This window comes from Cornus florida, unplaced genomic scaffold, assembly GCF_030987335.1.
Source record: "Cornus florida cultivar Cherokee Brave unplaced genomic scaffold, ASM3098733v1 CherokeeBrave_3.0.0_Hap2_Chr03, whole genome shotgun sequence".
Taxonomy (NCBI): domain Eukaryota; kingdom Viridiplantae; phylum Streptophyta; class Magnoliopsida; order Cornales; family Cornaceae; genus Cornus; species Cornus florida.
The window spans coordinates 7,338,060-7,363,473 of NW_026775573.1; the positions used below are offsets into that span (position 1 = coordinate 7,338,060).

The following is a 25,414-nucleotide window of genomic DNA, read 5'->3' on the forward strand; positions in this document are numbered from 1 at the left end:
TTTTTTTTTTTTAACCTGGCAAACTAGAGGATGGAGGATTCGAACACGAACACACTTGTTGGGAAGTTGGGTGCCCTAAGAGCATCTAGGGTGCGGATGAAAGTAGATAATATTTCTGTAAAGTAGAGAGAGGGGATGGTATGGACAAAAATTAGAGTATGAAATTAGTGATCCCCACATGCTATTATCTATCTATTCTCTATATTTAAAGAATCACATGGATATTATCTATTCATTTGTTAGAATATTTTATGTGCTCTTATCTAGTCTCTTCCCTTTGCCTAAACAACCCTTTGCACAATTGCCGCTATACCCTTTGCCTAAACAACCCTCTCTCTAGTTTTTCAATTTTTCGGTGATCCGTTTTCATTCCTCAACGGTTATTTTATTTCAACGGCACTTTTATCATTCAATAGCTTTTTTTTCACTCAAACGGCTCTTTTATTTTTTTTATTTATAAAAAAACACTGTATAAATACTAATTCAACTCTATTAACAATTCTCATTTTCAACAAATCTCTCTCTCAATATTTCTTGTAACATTCATCTCCATGGATCTTCCACCTCCATTCTTTTAACTCTATTTCAACCAATCTCTCAATTTTTTTTTTTAATTTTTAAATTAAATTAATAAAATAATAAAAAAGTAATAAATAGAAAATGGGATAATTAGGTTCCACACTATGGATAATATTGGATAACAAAAAATAGAGTACCACATTAGACATTATCACCTTTTATTAAAATAAAACTGATGTGACACTTTATTTTTAAAAGTAGATAAATTAAATGTTTGTAGCACAGCAATAGATGCTCTAAAAGCTAGGCACCGGGTAATGCCATATGACCAACAAATGAAGGGTATACAAATATGAGTTTTTTTGTTTTGTGAATTAGTGGATGTAATATTTTAATTACTAAACACACGGCAGGTAAACTCCTTACCACCCCAATTTTGAAAGTTGGAATCCTGAATCTGAATACAGGTTCATTTTCATCTCATCATTAGGAAAAGATCATATTTTGAGAAATCCATCCTAAGACAATAACTAGTCAACCATCATTCACATACACAGTATTACATCTCTTACAGGATTCTTTACAACCATTTTGGATTATGTGAAAAACGAATGGCAAATCACTTTCATAAGGAGGAAATAGCTCCGAACAATGGAGAAAATACATATCAATGTATCATCTTATACAGGTAGTTAAATCCCAGAAGGCCCAGTGTCATTACATGACATATTAAGTACACACTACAGAGCACAATGAGCTTCTGTTCAGTCAATCATAAAGCTAGTCAGGTTTTTGGCTTGAGAATGGCAGCCTTGATGGTAAGTCCTGATTACCAGAGTCCTCCGTGTCAATAAAGATCAAAGCACACTTCTCTATCCCTCTTCAGCCAAGAAGTTGCCTACATTAAGCATTATCCACTGTCCTCTGGGCTTCTCGAAAAGGCGCATAGGGCGTTCCTGAACTTTTCCATTTGAGAAGGATAGTGCAAGTGTAATTGGGTATTCCCACCCGAATGCCCCATTCATCAACTTAACTTCTGTTAGAAATTAATTTGCCTAAAATTTATTTATGACATGGCAAAAGTTTATTGACTACAAAAGTGTGATAGTGAAGCTTCGAACCTTTGAAATTCTTGGGCAAAAAGTGCCATTTGGCTTTCAAAGGAAGCTTTGTAATATACTTGGACACGAAGTATTTTTTTGGCTATAAATAGCCTTGCACTCATTCGATTAAAAGCATCTGAGAGACATCCGAACAAGAGAGAGACAGAGAGACAATATTCGAATCAAGAGAGTATATCGATTTTTTGTGTGTGAGAAAATTCTTTTGTGTGTGCAATCTTTAAGTAACACTTGAAGCTTGTATTTGGGTGGAATTTCTCTTTGTGTAAATTAACCATATACTATTTGGGGTATTTTTTGAGAGTGATCTATGAATCTTCTTTGTTGGTGAGCATGAATGTAGGGCAGATATTTGAATGTTCACTCGGGTTAGTGGGGGGTCTGCTAGACAGACATTATCGAATAGCACCTTTTGATGAGAGATATGAACAAGAAGCTTCAAGAAAACTAGTGTTTTCTGAATTATATGAAGCCAGTAAGCAAACAGCGAATCCATGGGTATTTGAACCCGAGTATCCAGGAAAAAGCAGAATATTTGATGGAAGAACGGGGGATCCTTTTGAACAACCTGTTCTAATAGGAATGCCTTATATCTTGAAATGAATTCATCAAGTTGATGATAAAATCCATGGACGTTCCAGTGGCCATTATGCACTTGTTACACAACAACCTAGTGGTGTGAGGAGGGATTCTTGTGGGGAAGAACCAAAACGTTCTTAAGTTTGTAATCTTCTTTTTTATAGTGATATAAATCATCATTGCATGTGGACGTAACCCTATTTGTGAGAGTGAACTACGTATAAATCTTTATCTCGTTTATGTATGTGCCTATTTATCTTCTTGTCATTTATTTTTTTCTTATTCTCATAAACTCCTATTCGATCTTTATTTCATAACAACTTCATCTGTTATTTCATAAACAACTCCGGGGGATGGATTAGTCATCTTAATCTTTCCTCTCACATCTAGCCAGCACAGCACACGAAGCAATAACAGCCAGACTTGTTATCTACCCATTTTTTCTGCATAGAGATGGGAAAAGGGAAAGCAATGATCTCAGTTAGTCATATTTATTAAGTCACATTGTCCTAATACTCATATTGCACCTGTGTTGCTGATCAATACACAAAAAACAAAAAAAAAGAAGTTATAGATCTTTGGTCAACTGAAAAGATAAAGCAAGTGGAATAATAATTTATCCGCGTCAAGAAAAACAATTTAATCTTTTCTGCCAAACTGCAACCGTTAAGAATGATATGGTAAGATAAGAAATGATATATTTTGAGTTCTTCATGCTATTATTGCTATGACGAAAAAAACAACTGATAACCCAACCTAGTTCAGAACACAGTAGTCATTCATTAGAATCTAAGACTCAATTTTGATGTGTGTGTTTGTGTATGTGTAGAGACTGAAAAGAGGAACCTTTTTCTTGTGTTCAAGAAATGTTTCACTATTTTTGTTGTTGCTGATGTTTTGACTGAGATCTGCCTTCTTCTTGTTCTTCATTGTATAAAGATGGAGCTGAAATGAATTGGGTTCACAATTAACATACATACACATACATATAGAAACGCGTCTTTAACCAATTACAAAGGAAACAGAGAAGAAATCTCTGTTTTTACTTTCAGCCGCCCAAATGGAAATTTTCTTGGTTAGTTGGGTTTCTTCGTGAGTAAGAAAATTTCCATTGGTTGGTTGTGTTTGGCTCTTCCTGGGGAGGGGGGATGGCCAAACTATCCTTAGTACTGACCGAATATAAAATCTGAATCAGACAATTGTTGGAAAGTAAGGATAACCCTTTCCTTCAGGTTCTTTAATGTTTCAATAAAGTGGACTTTCAGTACTATAAGTAAAATGGATGAAGGGAGTAAAACAAATTACACGAACATTTATCTATTATAAGAGACTTAGAAAAATAAAAGTAGAGGGGATTAATGTCAAGCGTCGACTTTTATTTCATAAGTAAAATTCTTATACAGAGTACAAGAAGTGGGATTCTAACACTAGAGGCTACTCCTATGAACAGAAGTAAAATACAATTAAAGAGCTGTATGAAATTGCACAGAATGAAAAACATCGATAAAGAAAATACTTCATTGTAAGAAAATGCGTTGTGTTGGTCGGGGATCTTTTGCACAGACTCCCCCTGTCTCTATTTATAGAGAAACCTTGTAGCAGCAGTTTTCTTTTTAAATTCAAATCTCATTTGAATTATAAAAACTACCCTTGTCTTAATCTTATCCATTATCATTTGAATTATAAAAACTACAATTGTCTTAATCTTATCCACCTTTTGCCTTTTGTCTTAAATTTATCCAAATAAATCGTATTTGTGGAATAAAATTGACGCAGGCAATTTATTGACTTTAGACTCTAATTTTATATAGGAGCCCTATTTAATAACGCGGTACATATCTTCTCCTTCAATCAAACAACACCATGTGTCTAAATTAAAAAAATTATTTTTATGGTGCAAACAGGTTTGGTTGATTTCTTCGTGAGTAAGAAAATTTCCATTTGGGCGGCTGAAAGTGAAAACAGAGATTTCTTCTCTGTTTCCTTTGTAATTGGTTAAAGAGCGCTTCAACTTTTGAACTTATCAACTTGTATAAATAAAATAATCCCAGTTGTTATTGATTGGTCCCTTAGTTTAAAGGCACTCTAATCATGTTTATTTAAGAAAGTCTATAAAGAGTTAAAAGTTTTATGTTTTGTTGATCATACAAGTATAATTTACTATTACAATAATTTTGAGATCTATCTGTTCTTTAAATTAAAATATACTAGTACACCTATAAATAACACAAATATTATAAGAGTAATGTCACGGGTTCTCTTTTTTTCGTCATGATTATATATAAATATTGATGTACGAATTTAATTATTTAAAAGAGAACTAAATGAGAATTATATAGTTAAAATTTTGATCGAAAATTCTGTTCGCGAGATTTTTGTTCCCTACGCCGGTCGATGGACTCTTCGCGGGCGTGCCAGAGTATTTGTACAAAATACCCAAAATATGTAATTGAACACCAGCCTATCCCTTTTTCCAATGGCTGACTCTCAGGCGATTGTGTGGGAGAGAGACTAGTAAGAACTCCCAGCAAGGTTCTTTTATGCCTTGTTTGTAGCAAGGACTTTTTGGAGTGTCTAAAGAAATGCAACGGCTGATGAATGTTTGAATGGATGGAATGGCCGAGTGAAGATAGGCGGCAAGAACTTAATCGATCGCCGGCCGAACGTGATGGCGAGAACTTAATCAATCGCCATCAGCCAAACACAATGGCAAGAATTTAATCGATCGCCACTGAAACGTGATAGCAAGAATTTAATCAATTGCCATCAGCCAAGTAATGACAAGAATTTAATCAATTGTCACTACGATTCAATGGCAAGAATTTAATCAATTGCCATTGAATTGAAAACCTAACTAAAATTGCGTAATTAAAATTGGCATAATTGAAATTGAAAGAAAGTAAATGGCTGAATCGAAATAGTTGACGAGGATCTAATCAATTGCCATTAAATTGAAATAAAGAAATTGATAGGAAAATGACGTAGAGTCAATTGAAAACATTTTTAGATGAAATGCATGTTTTGTGGTGGTGCTGGACGAATTGGAATAGGAATACAATACTTCTATTTATAGAAGTTCTATCTCAACTTATTTTCCTAATTACTTGCTAGAAAATCTCTTTGCTCCTTGATTTTCTTCACTTTATTACTCAAACTAAAACACGTTCCAGTAGTCTTTTGCTTCTCTTCTCTTCGTGCTTCGATAGGAAAGTCCTTGCTGAAATCTCTCATTGATTCAGTCAAATGCAAGTTGTCGAGAAATATGCTGAAAAGTTGCTGGAAAGTTGCTAACTTTTAGCAACTCCTTTCCTTAAGTTAGGCTGAAACCTTCCCTTAAATGGCTGGAAGACCATTCATAACTTTTGCCCAAATTATCCCTCACGTGACGGCCTCTCCTTTTAATTCCATATTCCTTTGCAACGAAATTCCTATTTCATAGGAATCTCATTCCAACTAAATCTCTTCTATCCAAACTGAAATAATATATTTGAATTAACTCAAATATTAATTACCAAATTTCAGCAACAACCTTATTGGATAAGGTGGCTAAATTCCAAGATTTTCTCCTCTTATTTCTCAATTGGCCGACTTTTCTTGAAACCATACTAAACAAGTGTCGGCCCATCACTAGTCCATGTCACCACTGAGGTGGCTGCCAAGTTTTGGTGCCAGCAAATGCCCCCTGAATTTCAAATGCTTTTATCACTTATGATACGAAGCGTTTGGAATTTAAATCGGCCTAAAATTGTAATTCAAATTTTGGAAATAAATTCTTTTTCCAACCACCTGCTTTAATGGTTATCTTTCCCAATTAAAGCGGTGGCTACACTAATCCGCTATTACATCCAGCAAGTATTTAGCTTGATGTCCTCTAATCCCTAAAATCATTCTTCTTCCCTTAAACTTTCTATCTCTGAAATTCTTTCTCGGCAAAATCGTTCCTGACGTCTTCTATGGCTCCTAAGAAAACTAAATCAACTGATTCCACCTCTATCCCTCAACCTTCCGATCCTTCAACTCATGGCAACATCATAGAAAAATCCCTAAAAACTCTATCTCCTTACAAGTACTGTCTCAATACCCTTATCGATCTTCGTACTGACTCCAAAGGCTTAGGTCCTGCTTTCCTTGACGAAGCTCCTTCATCAATCTCACCTTTCTATCCTTCGGCCGACGTTCTTCCATTCCTTCAAACCTTCCCTCCTAATGAAAATGGCAGTTTGCCACACTTTCATTTTAGAACATGGCATAGTCCAAATGATGCTTGGATCAATTGGGTCGACCGGGTTGGAGCTGTGAAGGGAGAAGTATGGAAGGATTGTGGCATATATGATGCCATTCAGCTAAGTAAAACTAACATCGCCCAAGACAGAGCCATAATGATAGCAGCCATGTTTAATTGGTCGACCACCGCCAACTCCTTACACTTGAAGTGTGGCATGATGACTCCAACCATTCAAGACGTGTGTTATCTAACCGGACTCAAACCCTTTGGGATTGATGTAAGTACCTTATTGGTAGAAGAGGATTCTCCTTTCATCTTCCCTTCAAAGCAAACTGGAACCAAGTCATCTGAATCCTCTTATGGCAAGTACTTAACTTCCACCATGGATCCTCGCGTCCCTGTGAATGATGCTGAACATATTGCCTTCTTGTTGGCCTGGCTGAACAAGTTTCTTTTATGTGTACCGGCCTTTTAAGTCACAAAGGATTTCATTCATGTGGCCGTTGCCCTTTCAAGAGGTAAACACCTTGCTCTAGCTCCCTTGGTGCTTTCTCATTTATATAGAGGGATTTATGACTTGCTTACCTCCAACTTCGGACGCTATGGTGGTCCCCTCTGGTTATTTCAAATTTGGCTTCAAGTGTACTTTCCTGAGCTCGGACCTGTGGTGAGGCCTTCGGCCAATGACCCATTACTTTCTGTAAGTTACGCATCAGCCGTACCTAAATCCCATTCGTTTGGAGATTGTTTCAATTTCTTTTACTCCGGTTGTGAACAGAGGACTATCAGCCAATTCCTTCCATTTTCTCATTGCTCACAAGCACCTCGATGGCTGACTCCTCCTCAAGGAGTGTTTACCAAAAAATCAGCTGATAAACATTCGGCCATGTGGGCTAGTTTCTTACTTTCAAGAGACCTTCACTTCAACACTGGCCCTCTAGGCACAGTAAACTCAAAAGTTGGAGTTGAGTTCTACAATCCAAACCAACTTGCTAGGTAATTTGGTCTGACTCAAATGATCCCCATGCCCCCTTATTTCTCTTTCAACAAAAACTTCCATAGGCGTATGGTATTTCCAGATGACTCCTATGTAAAGAACGTGTCCTCCCGGTTCTCAAATCTGCAAGCCGGATTCCAATTCCAACCCTTCATCAAGAACCCTGCCTCAGATTCTAGTTTTGATCAATGGTGGTCTTCTTACATTACTTCTCCAAGGACGGCTGATAGCCAGTCACTTGTTGTTAAAATATTGGAATCTTTCAAGTTCATATCTGTGGCCTTTGAAGGGGCATTCGTAATTTCCCGGGCCGTTACCCCAAAGAAGATGCCTCAAAAAGATCCTCCCAAAGGTAAAAAACAAACGGTCAAGAAACTCCCTTTCTCTCAGCCAGCAGATGCTCCAACAAGGACCAATAAAGAGAGAAAAGCTAAGGCCAAAGCCACTACCAGCCTTCTCAAAGGTACGATCTTCCTTTTCTTACATATATATATATTTTAAAAAAAACTTTTAATTGAATTTCTCTTACCCCCTTTTTTTTTTTTTTTCGCAGATTCGGACAGTGGAACTTTATCAGCCTCGCCTAATCCAGAAAACGTTGAGCCCCAAGATGATGAAATTTCATCCAGCCAACCTCCTCAGCCCTCAATAACTGAATCAGCCATCATCCCTGATGTTCCTCCAATTCCTCCAAAGGTAAAAGTTTTTATCTATTAACATACGAAGATAATCATATCGGCCCAATTGTTAAAATATTTGGCCAATATTGATTTCTAATTCTCGGCCACAACTATTATTGGTCGAGACAAACTTTAATAAAGCTTCCATCTCCAGGGAAAAAGAAAGAAAACAACTGCTCATGGCACTTTAAAAAAGACAAGATTGAGCAAACGTAAGAAACATGAAGTAGAAGAAAATCTAGAAAGCCCTCATCCTACAGAAGACGTGGCCGATGATCCCGTGATTAATGTGGCTGACAATCCTTCTGATCATTCCTCAGATGAAAAAGAGGTAAAGATAACTGTACTTGAAATTTCCAAACTTTCCAATTAATATGGTCCTTAATTTCTTCTCTTTTGCAGCAATCTCCTCTTCTTGACTTGGTCTATAGCCCAGTTAGAAATTTCAGCCCTCTGAAGGATTTTCATGATCCCATTGAGGTGCCCTTCAATGTTCAAGTCACTCCTGTTAAAACTTCATCCCAGGGAGATAGCACAGCGGTTCAGCCAGAATTTCCTCCTCCAGAAACTAGTCATCAGCCACTCTTAGTGACAGACATGGCCGAATCATCCAAGGTATTGACTATCTCATATCCCCAAAAAATTTTAAGATTTAATCTTTCCTCATTTTGTCAGGTTGTGTATGAGAAAACTCAAATTGTTCCTTTATTTCCTCCACAAAAAGCTCCTGCTTCATCTCTACTGGCCTTGAGCAATTTCTTTAAGGATGTAGTGGCTTCAGTGACCGAAGAGAAAGAAAGTGAATCTTCTGGAGCCACTCCAGTCACTTCAGCCAATATCCCTATACAATCCTTAGAAGAGACCAAAAAATCTTTACTTGAGATCTTGAAAAGAGATGCTGCTGATCTTCCTAATTTTGAAAGTGAGCTCACAGCAGTGCTTTCTACACTCAGCTAGTACCCAGACTTTCCGGTTGATCTTCAAGCCACTATTGCTACCTTTAAAGGCCAACTACCAACTCTGACCGATGATATTTTCCAGGCCAATGAAGCAATCAACCAATTCAACAAGAGTAAAAACAGGAAGGATACCCTTACTAACCAATTGTTAATTCAAGCTTCCTCCTTTGAAAGAGTGAATACAGAGTTCATCGGCCTTGAAGAAAGAGAACATGTCCTTCAGAAAGAGATCGACCAGATCCATGCTCGTAAGGCCATTTTGTCTGCTGAAGCTGCCACATTGTAGTTTGAAGCTCAAGACCTTGCTCACGAGCATGCAAATCTTCGTGGAGAATTACCTCAATTGGAAGAGTCAAAGAGGCAGGCCATGGTGGCCTTCAATCGGTCCTTAGTTATTTGGGCCGATTTCAAGGAAAAATTTGCAAGCATATGAATCTTTTTATATTAGCTTCCTTTTGTGGCCATCTTAGTGTATGATCTTTAAATGATGTAATCTTTTACACTTTAATGAATAAATGGCCTCTTTTGTTACTCCAAACAAGTATCAACATTTTAGCAAGAAAAAATTTATTAAAATAGCCAAATCAGCCTAGAAAAATAGGCCGAATTTTATTACATAAAGGTACACATGGTCAGCCATAAGTACTGGCTAACACTAATTTTCCCTTTCAAAAATTGCCGGTACGTACCTCTTGAGGTACTTGCCATTAATGGGGTAGTCATGTAATCGGCCACTGAAATACTTCAGCCTATATGCTCCTCCACTTAAGACTTGATGGACTAAGTATGGCCCTTCCCATTTTTGGGACCACTTCCCATATTTCCTATCGATTTTACCCACAGGCAAAACAACTTTCCAAACCAAATCTTCTTCAGCAAAAGACTTAGGTTTTACCCTCTTGTTGTAGATCCTCATCACCTTCTTCTTGAGAGCTATGATATGATCCAAGGCATCCCTTCTAACTTCATCCAAATTTTCCAATTCTACCAACATTGCTTGAGTATAATCAGCTGGAGTTAGATTATTTTGAAAAGCAACTCTGGCTGATTTAACCTTCATCTCCATAGGCAGAACAGCATCATGACCATAAGTTAACATGTATGGTGTAACTCCTGTGCCTGTTCTTTTTGAGTTCCTATAGGCCCATAAAGCTTCAGACAAAGTCTCATGCCACCTTCTTGGCTTCTCTTTGATCATTTTTTCAATGATCTCTATTAAAATTTTGTTTGAAGATTCGGCTTGGCCATTTGTTTGAGCATAGTATGGCGTAGAGGCTGACATATGAATATTCATGTTGTGGCCGAATTGTAGTACATCAGTTGCCCTAAATACTGTTGCATTGTCTGAAACAAATGTTTCTGGAATCCCAAATCTGTGGATGATGTTTTGTTCCATGAAATTAATCACTGTTTGCTGATCAACCGCTTTGCAAGCCTTGGCCTCAACCCATTTAGTAAAATAATCTGTGGCAACAATCACCCAGTGATGGCCTTCGCTTGATGGTGGATTAATTTTACCAATAAGGTCAAGGCCCCAACCTCTGAATGGCCAAAGTTTGATTATTGGCTGTAATTCTTTTGCTGGTACATTTTGAATCGGCCCGTGTCTTTGACAAGCTTGACAACCTTTTGAGTAATCTACGTAATCTTTTCTCATTCTCGGCCAATAATATCCATACCTGCGAATCAGCCATCTCATTTTAATCCCAGCTTGGTGAGCCCCACAGCTGCCCTCATGTACCTCGGCCATAACCTGAAGTGATTCCTCCTTGCTTATGCATCGTAGTAGGAGCCTATCTTCTAACCCTTTTCTGTATAGATCCCCATCTAGAAGCACAAAGTTGATCGCTTTTCTTTTAATACTTCTATCAGCCTTGATGTTTGGATTTCGAAGAAACATTATAAATGGTATCCTCCAGTCATCATTGGCCAAATCTTCTACATCAATTGTCCAAGTATCAAACAACATAGTATTTCTCAATTCGGCCGATGGCAAAGATCTTCGTGTTATCTTTATTAACTGATCTTCTATTCCGGCTGGTACTCTTATTCCAGAGGCTGCTTGGGCCATGCTGTTGGCCTCCTTATTCTGCCCTCTCGGCCAGAACTTAAGTTGAACATTATCAAATTGATTGATTAATGAAGTGGCCAGAGAATGAAACGGCCTTAATTGCCAACTTAGGCACTTAAAATCTTCAGAAATTTGGCTAAGGACTAAGTTTGAATCTCCCAAAATCTTTACATCTCTAAAAGCCATTTCAATTAAAATCTCCAGGCCGATTATAAGCGCTTCATATTCGGCCTGATTATTCGAACATTTAAAATCTAAAAAGAAAGAGAATGAAGCCTTTCTGCCAGCTGGCGAAATAATAACAATACCTGCTCCTGCTCCATCAACCGTGCTTGATCCATCAAACATCAAGATCCAAGGAGTTAAGAATATAGCTGATGACTCCAATTCATCATAAACCCATGGATCAATATCAGTTGAAGGATGATCGGCCAAAAAATCAGCCAGAACCCTTCCTTTTACTGATTTTTGTGGGACGTAGATAAAATTGAATTCCATCAAAGCCAAAGCCCACTTACCTATTCGGCCAGTGATCAATGGCCTTGATAGCATATACTTGATCACGTTAGTCTGACAAAGAATGTAAACATCAACAGGTCGCATGTATACTCTCAACTTTATGGCCGAATAGTACAAAGATAAACAAAGCTTCTCAATTGAGGAATATCTGCATTCTACATCAGTTAGTACTCTACTCAGGTAATAGACAGCCTGCTCCTTTCCATGTTCATTGTCTTGTGCGAGCATACTACCAATTGATTCTTCTGCGGCCGATAAATAAAGCTTTAACGACCACTTCTTTCTTGGAGGCATTACAACCGGGGGGTTTGCTAAATACTCTTTTATTTTGTCAAAGGCCTTCTGATGGGATCCGTCCCAATGAAATTTCTCATGTGACTTTAATTTTACTAAAGTCGAAAAGACATGCACTCGGCCAGCATGGTTAGAAATGAATCTTCTAAGAAAACCTACCTGGCCGAGGAACCTTTGCACTTGTTTTTTTATTAGCTGGGGCCCTAGCATTTATAATAGCTTTGACCTTGCTCTGATCAACTTCAATACCTCGTTTGTGTACCAAGAACCCCAAGAAATTCCCGGCTGAAACTCCAAATGCACACTTCAATGGGTTCATTTTCAATTTGTGGACCCTCATCCTTTCAAAGGCCCTTTTCAAGTGTTCCAAATGCTGTCTCTTGGCCGATGATTTCACAACTACATCATCTATATAAATTTCCATGAATCGGCCAATCATATCATGAAAGATAGAATTCATTGCCCTTTGATAAGTAGCCCCAGCATTTTTTAGGCCAAATGGCATCACAATCCACTCAAAAGTACCAATTGACCCAGGATATCTAAAAGCCGTTTTATGAACATCTTCCTCGGCTAAATAGATTTGATTATAACCTGAATGGCCGTCCATAAAAGACAATATTTCATGCTTAGCGGCCGAATCAATAAGTTGATCGGCCACAGGCATTGGATATTCATCTTTTGGAGTGGCATTATTTAAATTGCGAAAATCCACACAAACTCTAAGTTTGCCATTCTTCTTCATTACCGGAACAACATTAGAGAGCCTTTCAACATACCTAACTGTTCGAATAAATCCTGCCTTAAGAAGTCTCTCAATTTCTTCTTTAATTTTGAGCATTACTTCCGAAGACATCCTTCTTGGTGGTTGTTTATATGGCTGGAAATCTTTCTTGATCGGTAATCTATGTTCTACCAATTTTCTAGACAGGCCAGGCATCTCTTCATAACTCCAAGCAAAGCAATCCTTATATTCATTTAATAATTTAATCAAATCGGCCTGAAATTTAGGCTCAAGCAAAGCACTAACAAATAATGGCCGATTATCTTTTTTGGTACCAACATTTATTTCCAATAAAGGATCTTGCACCTCTGCTTTATTATCTTCCATCCTGGAAGGGGCTGACTCCAAATCTTCAAGTTGGATTGCATCCAGTTTTTCGAAACCTTCTTCAATTATATCGGCCGTGCTGGCTGATACTTCTTCATATAGTTGTTCTTCTCTAGCCAGTCTCTTCTCAGCCAGATATGCTTTCAGTCTTATGCAAGCGGCCCTGAAAGCTTGCCGCTTCTTTTCTTCATTGGTTTTGTGATCCATCAATAACATCTTCAATGTCCTTGATGGTCGACCTGAAAATATCAATTTTCGGCCGAGCTGCTTCTGACAATAATTCTTTAATATTAGCATTAATTAAATTCTTCTTCATTGTTGCCGCTGCTGGTCGTCCCATCCTGTTAATGCCAACAAATTTGATAGGTACAATAGTTTCATCATAAAGTGCAGCCTCAACCGAATACACCCTAGCTATAAAGGGTTTGTTATCGGCCTCAACAATTTTTACCTCATTTCCATCCCAAAAAATCAACATTTGATGCAAGGTTGATGGGATGCACATGTTAGGATGAATCCAATCTCGGCCTAAAAGGAGATTATAGGCCGCAGTTGAATCAATGATAAAGAAAGCCGTAAAGGATGTCTTACCGCCAATAGTAATTTCCAAAGGTAGAATACCTTTGGTGTTACTAGATCCTCCATTAAAACCACTGATGGCCACGTCGGTTGGAACTACATCGTCCATGGTTTTACCCAATTTCTTCAAAGTAGTTGATGGAATGACATTCACCACCGAACCATTGTCAACCAAAACCCTATTGATTGGCTGACCCTCAACCTATACTTTAACATACAACGGCCTCAACTGTTGTGTCATGGACAAAGGTAGTTTTTCGAAAATGATTTTATCGACCTTAGATGGCTGATCCTGAGAGATCAATCCTATCCCGGCCGATGAACTTGTCGAATCGTTCTTAATTTCTGAAGATTCAGCCTTTTCTTCCTGCTTGGCTGACTCAACATCCCTGTTTCCCTGTTTATCGTTGGTTCTATCCTTGCTTCAAACACAGAAGGCAAAACAAATACCATGTTACAATTTACCTTATCCGGGAGAAAACCAAAACGAATTCTGTACTTGGCCGCATGCTTTGGATCCTGGTCGGGCTGATCATCTTTTTCTTCATAAAAGCATGCCTTATTCTCAAATGATGTAGCGACCTCCATATCTTCAGCCACCACTGGTTCATTTTTCCTTTCTAGTTGATCATGGTCGATCTTGTCTTCTTTCCTTTTGAGTTCTGCATTTTTCCTTTGCATCCTCCTTTTTTTGGGTACGTGTAGGAGGCTGCTTAGGAAACTTTGGGTGACTTACTCGAGTCCATCTGCCATGGTCAACCAAAGGAGGTCTAACCGTTCTTACACGGCTAGATTCTTCTCCTTTTTGAACCCATATTTCTGACTGAATTGTTGGTTTCCTTTTGAAATTAGGATAAAAATGTTGTTCTGGCAGGACTCTATCGGCCACCGATGACCGAATGATTCTCACTGCCCTCGGCCCATTTTCTCTAAATATTGATCGATTGATTTCTTCGTGATTCTGTTTAGGCTGATGGCCTAACCTTTCATGGACACTGCGCTTTCTGGTTGATTGGAAATAGCCCCTCTTGTCTGAGTCATTCCTTCGGCCTTTGCAATTTGGACAACAACCATGGTTGATGAGGGCAATTTGAGCTTCTCTTAACTGAATTTCCAAGTCCTTAACTTTCTGCTCATCATTACTGGCCGATGAACTACCAAGAACTTTTGGTAATCTTTCCTGTCTACCATTATCAACGGCTTTTTCAGTTGCCAGGCTGATTACATTGGTACTAACAATATTAGGAAATGGATCGCCATCGACCCTCATTACATCTGGCTTCTTTTCAGGGAATTTTAATACACCTTCATCGATAGATTTCTGCAATACATTTCTAAATACATAACAATTATTAGTAGTATGATTCCATGAATTATGAAATTTGCAGAACTCTCTTCCTTTTAAATCATTGGTCGATGGTATATTGTGTCCTTTTGGCAAAACGATTTGTTTGTCGGCCAACAAATGATCAAAAATTTGTTCTGTTTTGGCCAGATCAAACGTATAAACCTTACCAGTATCAGCCGTACCCTTCCTGGCTGATGAAGTCGATGGCTGAGTCCCACTGATGGATACATTTGGTTTTGTTAAAGCGTCACATACATAAGGTTTCTTTAGAATGACTTCGGCTAAATTAGCTTCAAAATCTTCCTTTTCAACCACATCAGTTGAATAAACTTCATAGTTGGGGTCCCTATAGTACGTACCTTTAGAGGAATTTTTTCGTTCTTTCTCCTCTTTGAGAACCAACTCATACCTGGTAGCTTTCTCGGCCAGGTCATACATGTCACGAAATGGAACTCCTTCAAACCTCTTCCGAAGTTCAAAATCAAGGCCGTTCAAAGCCAAACGAATGTACTCCTATTCTGGAAGAGGTACACGACATCTTAATCTTGCTCTCCTGAATCTTGCAATGAATGTCTCGACCGATTCACTAGGCAATTGACTTAGCCTGGATAAATCGGCCAGAGTAGGTTCTGTCTCCGTACGGTAGAACTGATTGTGGAATAATTCCTCCATCTGTGGCCAATTAAAAACAGAGTTAGAAGGTAGACGAATATACCATGAAAAAGCTTCCTTTGTCAAAGAGTTAGGAAAAAGTCTCAATTTCAACCACGGGCTAACACTGGCCTCTCCACATTGAACCGTGAATCGGCCAATGTGTTCCACGGTCGATTGATTCCCCTCTCCACTAAAGCTTACAAAGTCAGGGACTTTATATCCTCTAGGGAACTCAACTTGGTCTACCACTTCTGGATAAGGAGTTCTATAAATTGGTCGGCCGGCACCTCTAAGTTCCAGGCCATATTCTTCTGTGAGTAAATCAGCTAATTGTCTTCTATCTAACATGACTTGAGGTGGCTGATTTAATATTGGTGGTACCTGATTAAAAACTGGCGGCTGATTAGCCGCTGGTTGATAGCAATTCGGCCAATCATGTGGCTGATTAGCCATATTCTGCCCCCCGAGCCCTACCTGTGGTGGCACATGAGTATACAGTGGGTTCGGTGGCCTCCACTTGATCTGATTGCCCCCCGAGTTCAAAGGCATCCGAGGAGGGTTTGGTGGAATTACCTGTGGCCGCGAACCTGCAATTGGTGGCTGATTAGAACCTGCCAACGTAGGCTGAGGATAGCTTTCTGCCCAGGTGAGTAGCGTATGAACCGGCTGACTTGATGTTGCACCTGGTTGGAGTGTCACTACTGGCGGCCATGGCTGTGATGTTTCAACGGCCCTCTCTGGCCGAGCAGCTTATGATAGATTCGGCTGAGAAGCCAATTCCTGATTGTTGGAGCTGCTAGCTTGAGTCGGCTTGTTCAAAATAAAGGCTGAGAGTTGGGACATATTTTCATGCAAATCGTTGTAGCGTGCTCCCATCCTTCCCATTGTATCTACCAAGGAGCTAACCTGTGCTTGAAGTACGGCTAACTCATCAGTAGGACCTGCTGCAGAGTTCTCAGCCTGTACTAGCTGATCGCCTTCCTCCAAATCTTCATCAGTAGCCACGGCTTTAGAATTTTTTGTGGGCCGTGGCATATTTGCCTCTTTTATAACACTCTAGTAGTGGTCCCACCGGGCGTGCCAAAACGTGTTCGCGCGGTTTTTGTTCCCTACGCCGGTTGATGGACTCTTCGCGGGCGTGCCAGAGTATTTGTACAAAATACCCAAAATATGTAATTGAACACCAGCCTATCCTTTTTTCCGATGGCTGACTCTCAGGCGATTGTGTGGGAGAGAGACTAGTAAGAACTCCCAGTAAGGTTCTTTTATGCCTTGTTTGTAGCAAGGACTTTTTAGAGTGTCTAAAGAAATGCAACGGCTGATGAATGTTTGAATGGATGGAATGGCCGAGTGAAGACAGGCGGCAAGAACTTAATCGATCGCCGGCCGAACGTGATGGCGAGAACTTAATCAATCGCCATCAGCCAAATACAATGGCAAGAATTTAATCGATCGCCACTGAAACGTGATAGCAAGAATTTAATCAATTGCCATCAGCCAAGTAATGACAAGAATTTAATCAATTGTCACTACGATTCAATGGCAAGAATTTAATCAATTGCCATTGAATTGAAAACCTAACTAAAATTGCGTAATTAAAATTGGCATAATTGAAATTGAAAGAAAGTAAATGGCTGAATCGAAATAGTTGACGAGGATCTAATCAATTGCCATTAAATTGAAATAAAGAAATTGATAGGAAAATGACGTAGAGTCAATTGAAAACATTTTTAGATGAAATGCATGTTTTGTGGTGGTGCTGGACGAATTGGAATAGGAATACAATACTTCTATTTATAGAAGTTCTATCTCAACTTATTTTCGTAATTACTTGCAAGAAAATCTCTTTGCTCCTTGATTTTCTTCACTTTATTACTCAAACTAAACCACGTTCCAGTAGTCTTTTGCTTCTCTTCTCTTTGTGCTTCAATAGGAAAGTCCTTGCTGAAATCTCTCCTTGATTCAGTCAAATGCAAGTTGTCGAGAAATATGCTGAAAAGTTGCTGGAAAGTTGCTAACTTTTAGCAACTCCTTTCCTTAAGTTAGGCTGAAACCTTCCTTTAAATGGCTGGAAGACCATTCATAACTTTTGCCCAAATTATCCCTCACGTGATGGCCTCTCCTTTGAATTCCATATTCCTTTGCAACGAAATTCCTATTTCATAGGAATCTCATTCCAACTAAATCTCTTCTATCCAAACTGAAATAATATATTTGAATTAACTCAAATATTAATTACCAAATTTCAGCAACAACCTTATTGGATAAGGTGGCTAAATTCCAAGATTTTCTCCTCTTGTTTCTCAATTGGCCGACTTTTCTTGAAACCATACTAAACAAGTGTCGGCCCATCACTGGTCCACGTCACCACTGAGGTGGCTGCCAAGTTTTGGTGCCAACAAATTCATTAATAATAGATTACACAATTCCATCAAAATTAATAAATAATAATATAATTTAGACAAAAAAAAAAACTGAGTTTAAAATTTTGACAAACTCATGTAATATACTGTTAAAAAATATTTGAACGAAATTTTAATTATATAATTATGTTTAAACATCTTTAAATTAATTATTGGAAATTGTGCCTGCAAGTTGGAAGCTGTGTTGACTTTTTTGATGTTACTCCAGTGGTCAACAATTTAGGCTACCTAGCTGTATGCTGGCTAATCCATTTGTCATATTGTTTGGTTCTTGGAAGGCAACCAAGTCACGGCCTTATTGGGGCTATATATATATATATATGTCCATCAGGGTCCATGGTGTTGATCTCCGAAATCATCCTATTGAGTTTGTAACATGAGTTGAGAGTGAGTTTAATATCAGTTAGAGAGCAAGAGTTTGGGTATTATTGAATTTTGGGCGTAAGTCATTTTGTTTTGTACATTTTTATTCTTATACTGAAGTATTGTTCTATCTTCTTTCCGTAAACGTAAGCATAACCAAATCAAGTAAATCTTTATCTTATTTGTGTGTGCGTTATTTTATTTTCTTGTCATTTATTTTTTTTCTTGTTCTCGTAAATTTCTATTCGATCTTTATTTCATATCAATTGCTAACATTACTTCTGAAAACTCAGAAAGGTCAAGGTCTAACTGTAGAACTTTGTGGGATTTTTCTTGTAAAATTTGTAGTTAGCAGGGATGGACCTATTACCGGGGGGCGGGGGTCTTGCCCCTCTTTACTTAAAGTTATCGGTCCGCCGCCCTGGTAATTGGCCTGTTCCATTCATCAAGTTTTTCAATCTCCCAAGTTGCTAGTTACCGTGTTGGACTAAAATTAAGGGAAAGGAGACATTTCATGGAAATTGTATTTCCCCAAAATCTATTTACATTATATGTGCTATATATATAAAATATATAAATATATGAATTGAACTCGAGTGTACAAAGCAATCAGCTCATCACAATTGACCTTCTCTTTGCTTGTGTAATTTCATTAGTGCTTCACATTTCATAAAACCCAAAATTGAGTTTCTTTCCACTTTGTCATCACATTTGATTTTGATTTTAATTTTGCGTTTGTTGTTTGGCCTGTTTTTTGGGTCTCTTCCATTTCTGAAGAATAATTAGTCAGAGAAGCAGCCATGGACGACGTTTCAATTATAGTAGCCCCAATTGTTAACACACTTGTCGAAGACACAACGAAGATGATCAAGAAGAAGATCCATTTGATCAAAGGTGTCGAGAAAGATATTGAACAGCTTCAAAGTAAGCTATCCGCAATCCTATCCGTGCTTGAAGATGCAGAGGCCAAGCAGCTGGATTCTAAACCAGTGAGAGATTGGCTTGGAAAGCTGGAAGATGCTGCTTATGATGCAAAGGACGTACTTGACACTTATGAAACTAACGCCATGCTGTGGCAGAAAAATCAGCAGGTACGAAAGGTTCGTCTTCCTTTTAGTGCAAGTAAAACTTCTTACAAGTTAAACACTGCATCCCAGATTAAAGATATATTAGCTAGAATTAATGAAATTGAAAAAGAAAAAGATGGTCTCCATCTGGATGTCAGTGTGGGAGTCGTGGGACCCAACAATGGAACTTCTGAGAATAGAAGAATCACTACATCTCTTGTGTATGAACCGGATATAGTTGGTAGGGAGGATGACAAAGATAAGATAATTAATCTGTTGATGTCAGAGGAATATAATAGAGAGGGAGGCGTTGCTGTGATTCCCATCATTGGGATGGGAGGTTTGGGCAAGACAACTCTTGCTCAAATCGTTTACAACGATGATAGAGTTAAAAGCCACTTCGAATTTAGGATGTGGGTATGTGTCACCATGAATTATGACTACAAAAGGATTCTAAAAGAGATGATCGAATCTCATTCTAAGATGAAGTATGATACCAACTCGATATCCCTTAACCAGTAAGAATCCCGTTTTCTGGAATTCTTGGCCGGAAAACGCTTTCTACTTGTTCTAGATGATGTTTGGATTGAGAAATACGAGGAATGGGCGGATCTTAGGAAAGTATTAATATTGGGGGGAATGGGATCTAGAGTTTTGGTCACTAGCCGAAGCACCAGGGTCCAATTTGCCATGGGGACGAAGAATCTGCATCAATTGGAGTGTCTGCCTGAAGAACAATGTTGTTCATTGTTCCAAAAAATCGTGTTTGAAGAATGTAATGTGGCAGGAAACGTGCGTGCATCTCTGGAAAAGACTGGTAGAGAAATTGTAGGAAAGTGCAAAGGCCTGCCTTTGGCAGTAAAGGCAATGGCAGGTCTCTTGCGTGGTAATGAAGATGTGAACATATGGAAGAGAATCCTAAAGAATGAAATATGGGAGGCAGAGAAAGGAACTGCCCAAACAGAGAAGCCATTGGTTTTGCCTGCTCTAAAATTGAGTTATGACCATTTGCCTTCTCATCTGAAACAGTGTTTTGCATACTGTTACATATTTCCCAAGGCGTATGTGTTCGATAAGATAGAGCTGGTCAAAGTGTGGAAGGCACAATCTTTTGTTCAATCTAGTGGACAAGATACAATTGATGAAGTTGGAGGTGATTATTTTGATGAGTTGTTAATGAGGTCCTTCTTTCAAGTTTTCAAAATTGATGATAAGAAGAGATATAGGATGCACGATCTTATACATGAGTTGGCACAATCTGTTTCAAGCCCCTATTGCTGCCAAGTCAAAGCTAACGAGCCATGCCATGTCTCTGACAGATCTCGTCATGTAGCATTGCTTCGCAACAATGCCGAGCAGGCTGCGTTGGAAGTTATTGGTAAATCTAAGAAGTTACGAACATTTCTATTCCCTGGTGAGCACTTGAAATCCTTTGGGCAGGCCCTTGACAAAATCTTTCACAGTATGAAATACATGCGCTTGTTAGATTTGAGTTCAAGCACAATGCTAGAATTGCCAGAATCTGTTAAAGAGATGAAGTTGTTGCGCTACCTCTACCTCTCTCAAACTGAGATCAGGAAACTTCCCAAATCTATTTGCAGCCTCTACCATTTGCAAACTCTGAAACTCCTAGGGTGCCTTTGGCTTTTCGAATTGCCCAAAGACCTTGGGAACTTGACTAACTTGCAGCATCTCGAGCTAGATGAAATGTTCTGGTACAAGTCATCCACATTGCCACCAAGAATGGGAAGCTTAACCAATCTACAAAATCTGCATGTATTTCATATTGGCCCAGAGAGCGGATATGGAATTGATGAACTAAAAGGCATGATTTATCTCAAGGGAACACTGCGTATCTCAAAGCTCGAACATGCAGTAAATGCAGAGGCGGCAAAGTTGAAGGAAAAAGAAGGGCTCGAGAAGGTGGTGTTTGAATGGAGTGATACAGATGGTCGTCCACGAGATGAAGCAGCCGACGAAGGAGTGCTTGAAGACCTTCAACCACACTCAAATCTCAAAGAGCTCCAAATTTTCCACTACAAAGGTACCAGATTTCCATCTTGGATAAGAGATGGGCTGCTCCAAAATATTGGTACCATTTCCATAAGTCATTGTACAAGGTGCAAAATCCTCTCTCTTGGGGAGATGCCACGCCTTGGGAATCTCTACATTAAAGGAATGCAGAACTTGGAGGAATGGCCCGAGGTGCAATATCCTTCTCTTCACAAACTCAAAATCAGCAGCTGCCCAAAGCTAAAGGAGTTACCTTAGTTTTTCCCTAACCTAAGAGTTCTGAAGATCAAAAAGTGCGACTCCTTGAGGAAACTGCCATTGAGCCCCTCATTAATGTTCTTAATACTTGTCGACAATCTTGTTCTGGAGGATTGGAATGAAAGATATGGACATCTGCGGTCTGTTAATGATCAAGGCGTACTTGTAGTCCAACTGCGACCTTCCTTAAGCAGTCTCTTGGAACTAAAGATCATTAACTGCCCAAAGTTGCAGGCACTTCCAGTACACTTTGGTCCGCAGAAACTGGAGATAAGCGGGTGTCAACTATTGAGCACCCTCCTGATCCCTGATTACTCCCGTCGTCTTCAACGTCTAGCACTAGATACTTGTCATGATGGAACATTAGTGAGGGTGATTCCTGAGACCATCTCTCTGTATTCCTTGGTGATTTCCAATATCTCAAGCCTAACCTCTCTTCCTAAATGGCCAACTCTTTCTGGACTCAATGCATTGTACATCCATAATTGTGAAGCTCTTGTGTCTCTGTCTGAAGAAGAAGCATCATTCCAAGGCCTAACGTCTCTCAAACTGTTGTCCATCTGGGGCTGCCCCAAGCTCGTGACATTGCCGAACAAAGGACTTCCCGCTTCTCTGGAGCGTCTGAGTATTGGTTCATGCCCTAGTCTCAAGTCCCTTGGCCCTGGCGAAATGTTGAAGAGCCTCACCTCCCTCAGGGATCTTTACATTGAGGACTGCCCTGCAGTAGAGACATTGCCTGAAAAGGGGTTTTCCAGCTCCCTCAAGCATTTGCACGTTGAAGGATGTCCAATACTCACGAGGCGATGCCAAAAGGACATAGGCCCAGATTGGTCAAAGATCAAGGACATCCCTGATCTGGACTTAGAGCCCATTGAAGTATCTTCAGTTCCAAATTTGCTAAAGGAGCAACTGAAACCAACGTGGTATCATCATTTTACTCTTTGTAAAGGTTAGTACTTTTTTGCTAGTAAATTGTATTGATCAGCAGCATTAACTTTGTTAATTAACTAAACAACATTTCCATCTTTGAGATTTATCATAATTTTATCTATAGGAATTGACATTAAAGAAATTGGGCAACCACTACAACGCAACCCAGTCACCTTAGTGCAAAGGGAGAGAGGTGAATTACAAGACTTAAAAAACTCCATGTATTTGTGACAGGGAGATGCATTTATATAGAAAGTGAAGCTTTAAAATGTTTGCAGGACAAACTTCTAAAGGGACAATGGGGCCAGGGGAACCTGCTTCTACCTCAAGAGAAAATGGTGAGTGCTACCTCTCAGTAGTCGTTGATTATTTATTTTCTGTCATTTTAACAATATGTTTTCACAACCGCAAAAAGAGTAGAACCTAACTATAAACACCCAAAATGAAAGAAAAAGATTCTAATACTTTATAACTATTTGATTTGTATACTCTTTTTTGACACATTTTAAAAGGATCAGACATTGTTGAATCTGCTGAAAGATTTCATTGAAATCACATGATTAAGCTCATCTTATCAAGATGCTTTATGGTATACTTTAAAGGTTGGACCATCAAATGATGACTCCATATCATTCTTCAGAAACATTGTGGTTACAAATTTGGATTTAAAACAGATAACAAATGCTGAGTTGCCCTACCAAATTGTGGTTCTCCACTCCATTTCATGAGGATAGGACATTCAATATAATAACATATTTATTGCTGAATTAATGATGATTGCCTTATTAATGCTGTTATAATTGTTCATTGGCATTCTCATGTCATGGTAATTCTCATTAAAAAGCATAGAGAACTTTCTGGTTTTAACCTTTAGATGACAGAGAAACTAGTAACCAATATTAGTATGAAATTTGCAATGTATTAATTTTGAGGAACAAACTATGGTCTTTATACAAAATTATTCAACTTTCAGATTTTAAATCATACATTGATTGGTTATATCTGATTTGTAGGGGATTGAAGATTGATCATGGTTCAAGACTTCAAGGGACAATGTTCATCCACCATTTTGCTCAGTAGTGAATTGTTGAATCATATTGTTCATGATTATGTTAAGTTAGTTGTGTTCGTACTTTTAGTGAGGTCTGTTGAAACCATTAAAATAATTGGATTGCTGTCATATTTGGTTTTACAATTTCCGTAGTTATCAACCTAATAGTTGTAATGTCAAATAAAGACTCTTGGTTCCTTTCACTGTTGTATTTTCAGGAAACCTAAAAATAATATATGTGAGGTGTGAAATTTGCAGTTTTTGTATCTATTACCATTGAGATATATAACTTTGAAGTCTCCTTACATTAAAGTTTGAGTTCATATGATACTTGGCATGCTTTAAATTGTTGTAAATGATCACATATTCAGAACCATTTGTTGATTCAGACCAGGGTCTTTTACCTTGATTCAGCTGCTTCTTTTGTTTTGTTAACTAAACCAACTATCTAATGAGTAAGCATTGAATGATTTGGGAAAGCTTCATGCCAATACTAAGATAGTGAAAGACCAATCTTGAAGGTAAAATCCATGGAATTTAGAAAATTAATACATTATGCGTATCATAGTCTCGATACTAAAATTATGGCTCCTTTGGACTGAAAATTCAATTGAGAAAGAAAAATAAAATTAAGCCAATCAGTCATTTGGGGGAATAATATATGCCCGAGGGCAGTGAGATAAGGCACAAATCTGTCCTTTCAGGATGGATTCGTTGTAAACACTACGGTAAATAGATTAGGCACACATCTATTTTCCCGATTATTCGGTGCTAGCTATTTTCTCCGCGTAAAAGTGATTCTCCATTCATTTTTTTCATATCCAATATGGTTGAAAAGAACCCTGTAAGAGGTGTTATACTGTATATGTGAATGATGGTTGACTAGTTATTGTCTTGGGATTGCACAAAATATGATATTTGTCTGGATTCAGAATCAGGATTACAATTTCCTGAGTTGGGGAGGTATGGAGTTTAGATGATAAATCAGAAAAGAAGTCATCAGCTTTTGTGTTTGTGTGGAACTGGTGATATTAATTATATAAGAATTTGATCATTTCAAACTAGAATAATCATGTTGCATGCTTTCTTTTCTAAGATTAAGTACCATCAGAAACTGGCCATTGAATTTTTTTTCTTCAGAATCAACCTCCCCATTCTGTGGAAGGGCTGGAGATCTGCATATCCTGGTAACACACAAATGGCTATATATGGATGCATTTGTATGTGTGCGCGTAGGAATGTATAAATCTGGTAAGTCCGAGAACTTTTAAGTACCTTTTTGATAATTTTTTCTGAATAAATCTTTTCTTTTTGGCATGCAGCAAGTAAAATTCACATGCATCTCTTCCAACAAAAAGTCTATTCTTGCATGCATCGCAATGTATGGATGTATGGTTTATACATACTTACTCTTCTCCTATGAGCTAATATGGTTTTCTAAATTGGTTCTCTTCCATTATAGAGCTAATTATACTAGGTGACTAACCAAGTAGAGTTGATTTGACTTTTACATAACCATTTCTATATTGGAAGAGAAACTTAGTAGGGAAAAGTAGCATTAAACGTGATGAGAAGATTTATTTGAAGCTATCAGAAACATGCATGATGTATCCATGTCATTAAATTTTTTTTTTGATAAGTAAAATCAAATAA

General features: G+C 38.3%; 3 protein-coding genes across 3 annotated transcripts; all 3 read left to right on the top strand.

Annotated features, from left to right (window-relative positions):
• The first annotated feature begins 19,242 nt into the window (after positions 1-19,242).
• LOC132301025 (disease resistance protein RGA2-like) lies at positions 19,243-20,031 on the top strand. Its single transcript, XM_059798319.1, has one exon. It carries the CDS (start codon positions 19,243-19,245, stop codon positions 20,029-20,031), a length of 789 nt encoding a protein of 262 aa, XP_059654302.1.
• Positions 20,032-20,199: 168 nt separating this feature from the next.
• Positions 20,200-21,780, top strand: LOC132301026 (putative disease resistance RPP13-like protein 1). The gene has a single exon (XM_059798320.1). The coding sequence runs from the start codon at positions 20,200-20,202 to the stop codon at positions 21,778-21,780; it is 1,581 nt and encodes a 526-aa protein (XP_059654303.1).
• Positions 21,080-23,988, top strand: LOC132298632 (uncharacterized). Its single transcript, XM_059795032.1, has 3 exons — positions 21,080-22,729; positions 22,835-23,048; positions 23,724-23,988. Exons 1-2 carry the CDS (start codon positions 21,856-21,858, stop codon positions 22,939-22,941), a joined length of 981 nt encoding a protein of 326 aa, XP_059651015.1. The 5' UTR covers positions 21,080-21,855; the 3' UTR covers positions 22,942-23,048; positions 23,724-23,988.
• The last annotated feature ends 1,426 nt before the right edge of the window (positions 23,989-25,414 follow it).